This window comes from Tympanuchus pallidicinctus, unplaced genomic scaffold (assembly GCF_026119805.1).
Source record: "Tympanuchus pallidicinctus isolate F22 unplaced genomic scaffold, pur_lepc_1.0 scaffold6, whole genome shotgun sequence".
Classification (NCBI taxonomy): domain Eukaryota; kingdom Metazoa; phylum Chordata; class Aves; order Galliformes; family Phasianidae; genus Tympanuchus; species Tympanuchus pallidicinctus.
In genome coordinates this window covers 15,207,035-15,218,955 of record NW_026294780.1, presented here as the reverse complement: position 1 = coordinate 15,218,955, position 11,921 = coordinate 15,207,035, and the positions used below count along the sequence as shown (strand labels likewise).

The following is an 11,921-nucleotide window of genomic DNA, read 5'->3' as shown; positions in this document are numbered from 1 at the left end:
ATGGTAGCTTGCCGCCTCGCGCCTCAGGGCCCGCCCCGTCGCCTGATTGGCGGATAGAGCCGTCCTTCGAGCGGCGTGGCGGCCAATGCGGGGCGAGAGCGGCGGCGGCGTTGTCCCGCCCCGTCTCGGTGTGCGAGCGCCTCGGTAACTCGGCGGTCACGTGTTGTTTTGCTCTTTAGTTGGGGCACTCGGTGCGCGATGCGTTACTCACTGCCACGCTCCCGCCGGCACAGGCAGCAGCCGCCGCGGCAGCAGCAGCACCGGCCGGGCGCCGCCGCCGGGAGCCGAGGCGGGCACGACGCCGGGCGGCCGCCGGCAGCGCCCGCTGCTTAGAGCCGGCCCCGGCGCGGCTGAGGAGCCCGGGCGGCCGCGCTCTCCCCGCGGCGGAGCCGCTCAACCCCAGCCCCGCTCGGCGTCGGCAGCGCACGGCCGGGGGATGGCGAGCCCCGCGGCGCCGGGGCTGCCGCCCGGCCCCAATCTGAACAACAACAACAACAACCGCGGCGTGAGGAAGTGCGGCTACCTGCGCAAGCAGAAGCACGGCCACAAGCGCTTCTTCGTGCTGCGCGGCCCGGGCGGCGGCGGGGAGGAGGCGGGGGGTGCCCGGCTGGAGTACTACGAGAGCGAGAAGAAATGGAGGAACAAGTCCGGGGCGCCCAAGCGGGTGATCGCGCTGGACTCGTGCCTCAACATCAACAAGCGGGCGGACGCCAAGCACAAGTACCTCATCGCCCTCTACACCAAGGACGAGTACTTCGCCGTGGCGGCCGAGAACGAGCAGGAGCAGGAGGGCTGGTACCGCGCCCTCACCGACCTGCTGAGCGAGGGCAAGGCGGCCGCCGGCTCCCCGCACCGCCCCCTGCCTTCGCCCTTCGCCGCGCTGGCCGCCGGCGAGGAGTCCGACTACGGGCTGGTGACGCCGGCCGCCGCCGCCTACCGGGAGGTCTGGCAGGTGACACTGAAGCCCAAGGGCTTGGGGCAGAGCAAGAACCTCACCGGCGTGCACCGCCTCTGCCTCTCGGCCCGCACCATCGGCTTCGTGCGCCTCAACTGCGAGCTGCCCTCGGTCACGCTGCAGCTGATGAACATCCGCCGCTGCGGCCACTCGGACAGCTTCTTCTTCATTGAGGTGGGCCGTTCGGCCGCCACCGGGCCCGGCGAGCTGTGGATGCAGGCGGACGACTCGGTGGTGGCCCAGAACATCCACGAGACCATCCTGGAGGCTATGAAGGCTCTAAAGGAGCTGTCCGAGTTCCGGCCCCGCAGCAAGAGCCAGTCGTCGTCGTCCTCTTCCTCCGGGGGGGCGGCCGGAGGCGGCGGCCCCTCGGCCACGCACCCCATCACCGTGCCGGGCCGCCGGCACCACCACCTGGTCAACCTGCCGCCCAGCCAGACCGGCCTGCTCCGCCGCTCCCGCACCGACAGCCTGGCCGCCGGCAGCAGGGCCGCGCCGTGCCGGGTGCGGACGGCCAGCGAGGGCGACGGCTGCCGGGTGGGCTCGGCTGCCGGCAGCCCCATGAGCCCCGGCCCCGTGCGGACCCCACTCAGCCGCTCGCACACGCTGAGCGGCGGCGGAGGGCGGCCGGCGGGGAAGCTGCTGCCGGTGCTGGCCGGGGGCGGGCTGCAAAGCAGCCGTTCCATGTCCATGCCCGCCTCCCACTCGCCCCCCTCCGCCACTAGCCCCGTCAGTCTCTCCTCCAGCAGCGGCCTGGGCTCCGAGCCGGCCCACCCGCATCACCCGCAGCGCCCGTCCAGCGGCAGCGCCTCGGTGTCCGGCTCGCCCAGCGACGCGGGCTTCATGTCATTCGACGAGTACGGCTCCAGCCCGGGCGGCGACCCGCGGCCCTTCTCCTCCTCCTCCACCGCCAGCAACCGCAGCAACACGCCGGAATCGGTGGCCGAGACCCCCCCGGTGCGGGACTCCGGCGGCGGCACCGACCTGTATGGCTACATGGCGATGGAGCGGCCCCCGAGCGGCCGTCTCTGCTACCGGCCTTGCCCCGAGGTTGACCGGGGCCACCGCAAGCGGACCTACTCGCTGACCACCCCGTGCCGGCAACGGCCCGCCCCGCCGCAGGTCTCCTCCGCCTCCCTGGACGAGTACACGCTAATGCGGGCCACCTTCGCCGGCAGCGCCGGCCGCCTCTTCCCCTCCTGCCCGGCCGGGGCTTCCCCCAAAGTCACCTACACCCCCTACCCCGAGGACTACGGGGACATCGAGATCGGTTCTCACCGCAGCTCCGGCAGCAGCAGTACCAACCTGGGGCCGCCGGCAGGGGGGGGAGGCGGAGGCGGGGGCGGAGATGATGATGGCTACATGCCTATGACCCCCGGCGTGGCCGCGGCCCTTGGTCGGGGGGGGCGGGGTGGCGATGACTACATGCCCATGAGCCCCACCAGCGTGTCGGCCCCCAAGCAGATTCTGCAGCCCCGAGCGGGGGTGGGAGGCGGCTCCCCCGGCAACGGGAGCAGCTACAAGACCAGCTCGCCAGGGGAAAGTTCCCCCGACGACAGCGGCTACATGAGGATGTGGTGCGGCTCCAAGCTGTCCATGGAGAGTTCGGATGGGAGGCTGAGCAACGGCGACTACATCAATATGTCCCCTCGGGACCCCCATCAGGGGTCCCAGGCTCCCTCCCTCACCCCCCCGGACTTCTTCTTCGTCCCCGCGGGGCACGGGGCTGGTGAGCCCCTCAAACCCGGCTGCTACTCTTACAGCTCCCTGCCCCGCTCCTACAAGAGCCAGGGCCTGGCTAAGGACAGCGACCAGTACGTGTTCATGAACTCTCCGGGCAGGATGATCCCTGAGGAGGCAATGTGCGGAGTGGCTCCGTCCCCAGCCGGCACCTTTGCCCCCTCCAGCCACACGGTGCCTTCGCCCCTGCGGCACAGCCGGACTGAGGGCTTCCTCAGCCAGCGGTGCCAGAGGGCCGTCCGGCCCAGCCGCCTGTCTCTGGAGACCTTGCGGACGATGCTGCCCAGCATGAACGAGCACCCCTTGCCTCCCGAGCCCAAGAGCCCCGGGGAATACATCAACATTGACTTTGGGGATGCCGCTGTCTATTCTCCCCCCTCGCTGCCCACCGACAGCCCAGCCTCTTCCCTGGGCTCGGGCACAGGGCAGAGGCGCTCCCCTCTCTCCGACTACATGAACATCGACTTCAGCTCACAATCACCCTCCCAGTCAGGCACGGTCTCGGTGGGCTCTTTGGAAGCACTCTCGCCTGGCTCTTCCTCCAGCACCAGCCAGCCTGATGGGCGCTACATGAAGGCGGCTGGGGGGGTGGCCTGTCTGTCCAGCCCATCCGACAGCGGAGATTATACTGAGATGACCTTCGGCATGGCCACTACCCCACCCCAACCCATCGTTCAGAAGCCAGAAAGTGCCCGGGTCACCAGCCCAACGGCCGGGGTGAAGAGGCTCACCCTCTCTGGGGTGGAGGCCTTCATTCTTTCCAGCCCACCCCCAGACCCCAACCGTGGGGCCAAGGTCATCCGGGCTGACCCCCAGGGGCGCAGGAGGCACAGCTCGGAAACTTTCTCCTCCACCACCACTGTGACCCCCGTGTCCCCCTCTTTTGCACACAACCCCAAAAGGCACAACTCAGCCTCTGTGGAGAACGTGTCCCTCAGGAAAAGCGAAGGCCTGGAGGAGGAGCAGGGCAGCAGCCCTATGTGCCGGGAGACCTCGGCTGGCTTCCAGAATGGCCTCAACTACATCGCCGTCGACTTGGTAGACGGCAGCCTGGCAGGCTGTGACAAAGCCAGGTCGAAAGCCAGACATGTCCTGAACGGAGGTGTCAATGGAGTGGAGATGAGCGCCTACGCCAGCATAGACTTTCTGTCTCACAACCTGAAAGAAGCAAGCGCTGTGAAAGGTGAGTAGCTACACCAAATGGTGCTTGGCTGGAGTGGGTTTATTCCTCACAGTGGGACTGGGTTTTGTGGCAGAGAGCGCTCTCTCATCGCTCTTTCTTTAAAGTCTCCTTTCCTAAATGCATGCTGTAATCACCAGTCTTGAAGGAGCTTGCTGCCTCTTTGTATGAGGGAAAAGTTTACTTTGGGGATATTCCTTTGTGTTTAAATTCTTCTGGGCTGCTATGAGTGTTTACTTCGGGATACCCCAAAGAAGCTGATGTTTACGTTGTTGCCATGGTTGGGTTATACTTCAGAGTTTTCTCATGTAAGATTTCAGAAAGTGTTTGGAAAACGTGGCCAAAATAATTCGTGTTAATACAGCTTCTAAATATTATTTAACAATGTAAAATGATCGAGTTGGGGTGAGGACAGGAGATTACAGAAAAATCCCTGGCACTCAGGCTAAGAAGGTCAATCATAACAAAATTAGAAGGGTTATTTTGAATATCTAAATTTTGATATCTCTTATCTCTTGCAAAAGTTTAACACTGAATCATGGTGAATGTTAAATTAAAAACAAAACCAAAAAATTCTCCCCGTATGTCCAGCAGTTGCTGTGCACCCAGGCTGCCCCATGTGGCATTGTGCATCTTGCTTGGAGCGCGCCCCATGGCGGCTGGGCTCGCCTCCGGGAGTGATGGGAGGGTATCGGGGCACCAACGTTCTGTGTTCAATGACAAAAGCAAGCCAACAAAATGTGAAACGAGGGCCGAGGGAGAATGCATGTTTTAATTCTGTAGCTGTTCCTTTGTTGAGGTGCTGGTTTTCCTGCTCTTTTTTTTCTTAAAAAGGGAAGAACAAAGGACACCCTTCCCTTCCTGCTCTCCTCCCCCCCCCCCCCAAATAGCAACCCGCCTCTTCCTAACAAGCGGGAATTCGTACACAAGTGAATGCTGGCTGGGGAGGGCCCAGAACAGCCAATCTGTCAAGGATTAAAAGTTAATGATGAGGCACTGTAGGGATTCTCTTTGCTGTTGCATTTATTCAAGACACGGTACTTTAAACCTGTATGCATATAGAGCTGTAATAGATGTTTATGGGCTGGCTGGGTGAAACGACATAGTGCGCAGAAGCGGTTGCTTGGAGGTAAATACGTGTTGCTTCTGCATCCGTGCTGCTGACAGAGGTCATCAATTATGTGCGAAAAGTGACAGTCTGTAAGAGCCACGCTTGCAATGTTTTTCCTTCTGTTTTCTTCCTAGCCAGTTGATTTTGAAGAAGAAAATATTTTCTCTTTTGATAGGAAGTACAGGAAGATGGAAAAGATGAGAGCTCCAGCGCTGGCAGAGCAAGCGTTGAACCTAATTAACGCGAGAGGATTGTTGAATGAGATGGCAAAGTTTTAAAGGATGCACGCTTATTCTGAATGACTTGAAGGGCTGAGGGCAGAGTGTTATTTGGCGGTTGCTTTTGTTTTTGCTGGGGTCATTTTCGGGATTCGTATGTCGTGACCTGAAGCGGTGCAGATGCTGCACGTATGGGTTGCGTTGCCCTGTACAAGGCCAGCTTTGAATTCACAGCCTAGGACACACAAGCTATTGTGTGTGTTTCTTTGCAAACTGATTTTCACAGAAATAACGGGTTTTCTAGACCACCTATGGCCCTAAGTGCAAACCAAACTGTTGTTGGGAAACAACTATTTCCACAACAGTCTCCAAACTGCTGACCCCAAGGCAGAGGGGGAAAACAAGGGGAGGGCTGTGGGAGGCAGTGACAGAGAAAACCTGGCGTGTATGGCAGAGCTCCCATCGGCCGGGTTGGGAGCGGGAGTGGGGCAGCTGAGCTGGGGACTGACTACTGTCTTCCTGCAAAGTAAACAAAGGGGTAATGCCAGAAACATGGCCACGTCAATTTGGTACATAACGTACTGAGGAGAGGATTTAATTCTATTGTATATTTATCAAAGCGTGGTTATAGACAGACTTTAATATTTAATCTGTATGTGTATTTATTTTCCCTATTTCCTTTAAGCTCATAAACGTAGACCTCATCCAGAAGTGCTCTGGGTAAACTCGCTGAGGTTTAATCTCCACGTAGGAGGCAAAGCTCTCCTTCCACCCTCCTGTTTCTCTGGAAAATGTGTCTGCCTGCTGCGCAGTTGCTCTACTCTGGGATTGCTGTAGCCAATATGAAGTGAGGGCGGTAAGAAAAAAGCTGCACAAGCATCAGTCAGAGCGCTCTGGGTTGTATGTTAAACCCAGGGCTTCATGTGAGCTGTGTTTGTGGCAGGAGAGCAGGAAAAGCTGTAGCAGGGGTTTGTGGAAATACCCTGACAAGTTTCTTCCTGGTGTATATGGGATCCACTTGTGCAAATTTCCAGGTTTCTCTTTTGGTTTTCATTAGGTTTTAACACTGGAGTTTGTTTGCAGAGCTGCTTCTGCCACTGTTAAAATGATCACTTAGTGTTGTGTATTTGAATTCTGAAAGCTGTGGCTTGGGAGATTGCTAAGACTTCCATATTCTGCAGAGAAATATAGAGACAATTTAAAGGAGACTATATTTGAGCAAAAGCAAGAGTAAACTGTTATTTTAACACAGCAGTAATTCAGGTAGATTTGAGAGAATCTATTTTAGTAAAATAATGGTTTGCATGAGAGATCTCTTACATCACATGTAATCAGCATTGTTTACTGAGCTGTTTGCACTATTTTCAAATTTTGTTTTTGTGTATCTGAATGGTAGGCTTTGCCTTTTCAAACAGAAGAGGGATTTTTCTATGGAGTTCTTAAGACAGTGGAGGATCCATGTGTGCTTAATAATTGGAGCAAGCGAACAAGTCAGATACAGGATATACAAACAAGCTTTTTATAATTACTTTAATAGTAAATTAGTGTAAGATACATGGAAAAAATCAATTTGAATTCTTCTTAAGCTCTGTAGCAATCAATGTATTTTCACGTGGATAAATGCTTTGCAGGAAATTGTCTGTGTTATTTGAAGGTGGTTGGTTTTCACACGTAGCTTTTTTCTGCTGCCAGTACCTGACCTCTGCTATAGTTTCTGGGATCTCTTTCCATGTTGTCCTCTCAAGACAAGGGCGAGCTTGTGCCACCACAATGGCTGTGACAACAGAGAAATCAAAAGGTTGCTTGAAATCATCAGTGCATTTAGTTTTACTGTACTCTGAAACTGTGCGCATACTTAAGAATCTGAGAAATGCTTGCTTTCTTCCAATTTGTAAATAAAATAATGGTTTTACTGGTCAGTTAAAGCTCTTGTTGGATGTGGATAATTAGCTAGCCTTTCGTTCTGATATTCTGACTGCTTTTTCGCTTAAAGAAATATATGCCCTGTGTATGGTTTTATTGTTTAGAGAGACATTTGCAGTCTTTTTCTCATATAGTGTCAATTATTTATTCCAGTGTATTTATAGCAAGTAACAGTCAAAAATGAGGTAACTTTTTAATGCTGAATCTTAACTCTGTTGAAGTAAAGTGGGAGTTTTGTCTCAGTTTCAGTGGGGTAAAGATTTTACCTTTTGTTGTAATCCTGGAATTTGAAGTAAAATTCCCATTAAGGTTAGTGACTGTGTAATTGGGAGTTCTGCTTAATTGAAAACACTGGACTTGGGTGTGTTATAATTCATTTTTGTCTTCTCTTAACAAAATGCTCTGTAACTTTTAAATGCTTATAGTATTTGGACTAATTTTTTAAAACTGAACAGATATTATGTATAATGGTGCAAAAAAAGCACCACCATCAACAACAACTGAGGATTGTTTACTTCCTGTGTTAGTTTTGTTGTCTTAATTTAAAGTAATCATCTGTAATGCATCTACTGAAGATCGTAATAAGGTGATTTTTGATAATAATGAACCTCCCCCTTGTTAATTAGTTCTTACTTTTGTGAGGGTTTTGTGATTGCATCTAAACCAAATAAAAAGCCTATCTCAAGAACTCTCTCCCTGTGTCTTTCTAATGGCATTTCAGATTATTTCAAACATAACCCTTGTTTCCTTTTTTTTTTCTTCAGATATCTTTGCACAATGAATTATTAATTTTTTTTTCCATTCTAGTATGCCAACTGCCATAAAGTTTTGATTCTGAGAGCAGCGTGAGAATGTTTAATTGTCTCATTTCCAAAACTTGTATTCATTTTTTTTTAAAATGACTTCTTAAAAGGATTGAAAGAACTGTGTGTTGTGTTAGCAACCCGTACATCCTTTAAAAATCATCTTTGAGTAAATTAGTTGTAAGCATAGTATTTTCCCTTGCTGATAAGTTCCTTAAGAACATCATAATTAACACGTGAAAGAACTTTTAACAACTCACATAGTTGGATTTTACTGCTTAGAATTAAACATTTGAGGTTGTCTTTTACTGCCTCTATGAAAGCACTTTTTGTCTCTCAGATTGCATTTTACAGGTAACCACACCAAAATGGCAAAGCCTGAAGCCAGCAGCGCCATTTGTGGAACAGAATGTAAACTGAAGCTATCTGAGATTAAATGAAGCCTTTGATATTTTAAATTCTGTTGATTATGTGGATGGCAGCTTTTTACAAGCAGATAGAATATTTAAACTTGTAACGTGTTAGACTTCTATTCTGCTTTATACTCTAAATTACATTTAGCTATACTGTTCTTGTTAGGAATGTCATGGTTGCTTTGAGTCATTTAAGATAAATTGTTATAGACAGAGTTGAATGGTGAGTTTGTTCTAAAATGCACCGGTACAGTCATTGCTCAAGGCAGAGGAAATGCTTAGGTTGGTGATTGCTTCTGATTACTTGATTTCTTTCAAGATAGCTACAGAAACTAACGTTCCCTTGTAACCAAAATGCATAAAGGAGTGTTTGAACAGAAAGGGCATTAGGACTTGTTTTATATGGCGATCTTTGGTTTGTTTGTTGCTGTTGTGTATTGGTTGTTTTTTTTCTCTAATAAGGAGGGAATAGCATGGGATTTTTACACTTGATTTACTGGCATTTTTAAATAGCAGTAATTATACTGGAATGCTGAAGTGGTTTCAAAGTTCAAGCATCTACACAAAAATGATGCTATCATTAGTGTATGTAATGTAACTTTCCTCCCTATTTGTCAGTTCAATGGCAACATAGACACATTCAGGCATTTTTCTCTTTGTATCAGATTTGCAGTAAAGCACTTAGAAAGCACAGTTAATATGTTTATTTTCAAAGTAATAAACATAAGTAGCCATAGCTTGTTGTTGTTTTTTTTTTTATTATTATTATTATTATTTGTTGAGGGTGTAGTATGCTGTTAAAGTGGTTGTCTGCTTGTTTTCTTTATGTCTACGTGTGTTATGTATTAGTTGTGGTATACTGTAGCAGTTTGTGGAGTTTTAACATTGTTAGCAAAATGTGTTTAATAAAAGTAAAATGCAAGTATAGTGGCTTATTTGATCCATAAGGGTGTGCGATGTTGAGGGTTTCACAGTTCTTTTTGTTATTTTTTTGAGTGTTTGCTTAAAAGTGAGCTGTATGCATGTGGAAATCAGTAGCATCCATTCATTTTTAGAGATAGTGCACTGACCTCGGAGTTCAGATGCATTTTGCTTGTGTGTGCGTTGTCTGGAGCACAGTTGTTTTTAAAGTTGGTGTGTGTACATGAAGGGGGTCAAGAGTGGCAGTCCTGAAGAGCCAAGTTCAGCTGAATAGTTCCTTGCTGCCAATTGCTGAAAAGACAGCTTTTCCTCCTGGAGCCTGTCCAAAGGACGACTTTTTTTTTTTGTTTTCTCCCTGGTGTTTTTCTCTGGAGCCTGACCGTGTGTATCTCCTGGTCCTCTAGAATCAGCTGAAGTAAACAGAGCTCCTCCAGAGGAGTGCTCCTCCAAACCTTATGTAGACACCTACTAGAAAGCAGCATGAATTTTCCCTCCACCTGGCTGCACCTCTGTGAGCTGTAGAAGAAACCTGGGTTACTGGTTTAGATCACATTTGTTGTTTCCACACTCCTTTACATTGGATGAATCTCGTAGTTTCAGGGTTGTATTTATACTTGAGGCTTAGGCATTGTTAGCTGGGCTGAAAACTTAGACAAAAACCAGAAAAAAACCCATAAAGGTTATTTGCACCTTTACAGAAGGTAACTTAAAACAAGGCACTTCAGTGTTAGAGCGCTAAGTCAGACAGTAACACCTGAGCCTTCCTAAAGGACAACAGAGGAGCATCATCTCTATTAGGCGCTATGGGCAGCTCTCCTGAGGAACAGGTGTTGTTGCTGGGACTCCTCTGGTAAGTGGTGTGCCTTGGAGGGGTGCTACTGTCTGGCAGCTGCAGTGAAGCACAGACCTGCAACACCAGTCAAAGCAAAACTAGCATTGTTCAGCATAAATATTTGCTCTAAATGTGAGGGATTCAATTGGAAGTCTATTAAAAAAAAAAAAAAAAAAAAAAGACAATATTTTGAGTTCTGTTATTGGCCCACTTTTCCATATTTTCAAATTATCTGTTTCTCTTTTCAAATAATCAATTATTTATCAGCAGTGACAGTCCTGAGTTATGCAGAGGTGTAGGAAAATAATAACAAAAAGCATTTTTTTTGCATACACACAGTGGAGGGCAATACGTATTGTAAAGAAACGCACTAGAAGCTGCAAGTGGAGAAGTAATGCATCTTTTTGGCACTGAGTTTGTTTTCTGTCAAACCTGGGTTTGCTTATCTTGGCTATTCTCACAATATATTTAAAAATAAAAAATAAAATAAAAAAACCAGCTCTAGAGTGCCTTTATCTCAACTATTTCTGTCACTGGTTTGCTGACTGAAAAACTGAACCGCCAGACTAAGCCCCTCCTCTGATCGTAACATCTACGTTGCGGAAGAGGATCGTAGTAGCCATAGATTAGTAGTGATTCAGTGTTTTGTTTACATTTTGTCAATCTCTTCAGCATCCTAGAGGAGAACACTTCCTTCCTGGCAGATGGCAGCCCCAGGGCCATGCACCTGCCACGACAGGCTCTGCGCTCGTAATCTACCCCAGCATCGCTGTTGACAAAAGGCTAATGACGGGAGACTGTCTGCCTGACAGCCTCAACAAAACAGGAGCACATTTGTCCTTCAGCCAGGCTCTGAAAGATCTTAGGAAGGACGTTTGGGTGTATACGCAAGAATTATTGTGGCATTTAATTTAGCCTTCTTCAGAAGCTTTCGTGGTGTGAGACGCTTCTGAGATAATTACATTGTAGAAAGCAAAGGGTGCCTCAAAGAAGGGATTTTCTGTTTCTCTGCTGGAGTGACACCCGACTTCCTATTCCACAGCTCAGTGCAGATGGTAGGAGCACGTGTGTGATTTAGCCATCAGGGCTGTGGGGTGCTGGTGAGGGGCTCAGCACTGCGCTGCTCGGAGGCTGCCTTTAGCTGTTTATGAATGGTGTGTGCCGCGGTTGCATAATGCATTCATTTTTCTGTCGTCTGCCTGCTAGTGTTAAATGTTGTTATTATGTCACTAGGCCGGGATCTCTTAATTTGTCTTTCCTTCACTTGTGTGTTTACGTTAGGTTGCCGTTCTGATTTGAAACGCACATGGGTGACGTTCCTCGCGGACGCTACCCAAGGCGAGGGTGTCTTTGAAGTAGGCCAGGATGTTCTTTGCTAAATTTAAAAACTACCCAAATATTACCCAGAGTTTGTAGAGTATTAAGCAGGATTACATGACGCACGGATTAGACATTGTTGAGCAGCTTGTTTTTGTTTGAAGGGGTCAGAAATGGAGGCACTGGGGCTTGAGTGCAATGCCAAGCCAGGAACTTGCCACTACCACCAACAGCAGAAGTTTATTAGAAACAACAGAACACAGTGGAAAGTCTTCTAAGCTTTTTGAAGTGATGCTTTAAAAAATGTGTTTGAAACGTGCTCTGGTGATGAGTGCAAGGTATGAAGCTCGCCGTTCCCTTTGGCTCAATTTCACAGGCAGTTTCAAGTAGATGAAGAATAATGCTGTAAGCAAGACTTGAGGTGAGGACTCGGCTTCTCTGAAGTCAAAGATGAATCATTAAATCTTTCCAGTAGCAGTGGGAAAATCCTGTCAGTGAAATTAGATCT

General features: G+C 49.7%; 1 protein-coding gene across 3 annotated transcripts in view; it reads left to right on the top strand.

Annotated features, from left to right (window-relative positions):
* The first annotated feature begins 380 nt into the window (after positions 1-380).
* Positions 381-11,921, top strand: part of IRS2 (insulin receptor substrate 2) — a 29,601-nt gene continuing 18,060 nt past the window's right edge. Inside the window, exons 1-2 of one of the 3 annotated variants that reach the window (XM_052705845.1) lie at positions 381-3,878; positions 5,162-10,276. In XM_052705845.1, the coding sequence (XP_052561805.1) occupies positions 437-3,878; positions 5,162-5,187 (3,468 nt within the window). In that variant the 5' untranslated portion in view covers positions 381-436 and the 3' untranslated portion in view covers positions 5,188-10,276. Of the gene's footprint in view, positions 3,879-5,120; positions 10,277-11,921 lie in introns of those variants that run through there. The other 2 variants (XM_052705846.1, XM_052705847.1) reach the window with 2 other exon arrangements.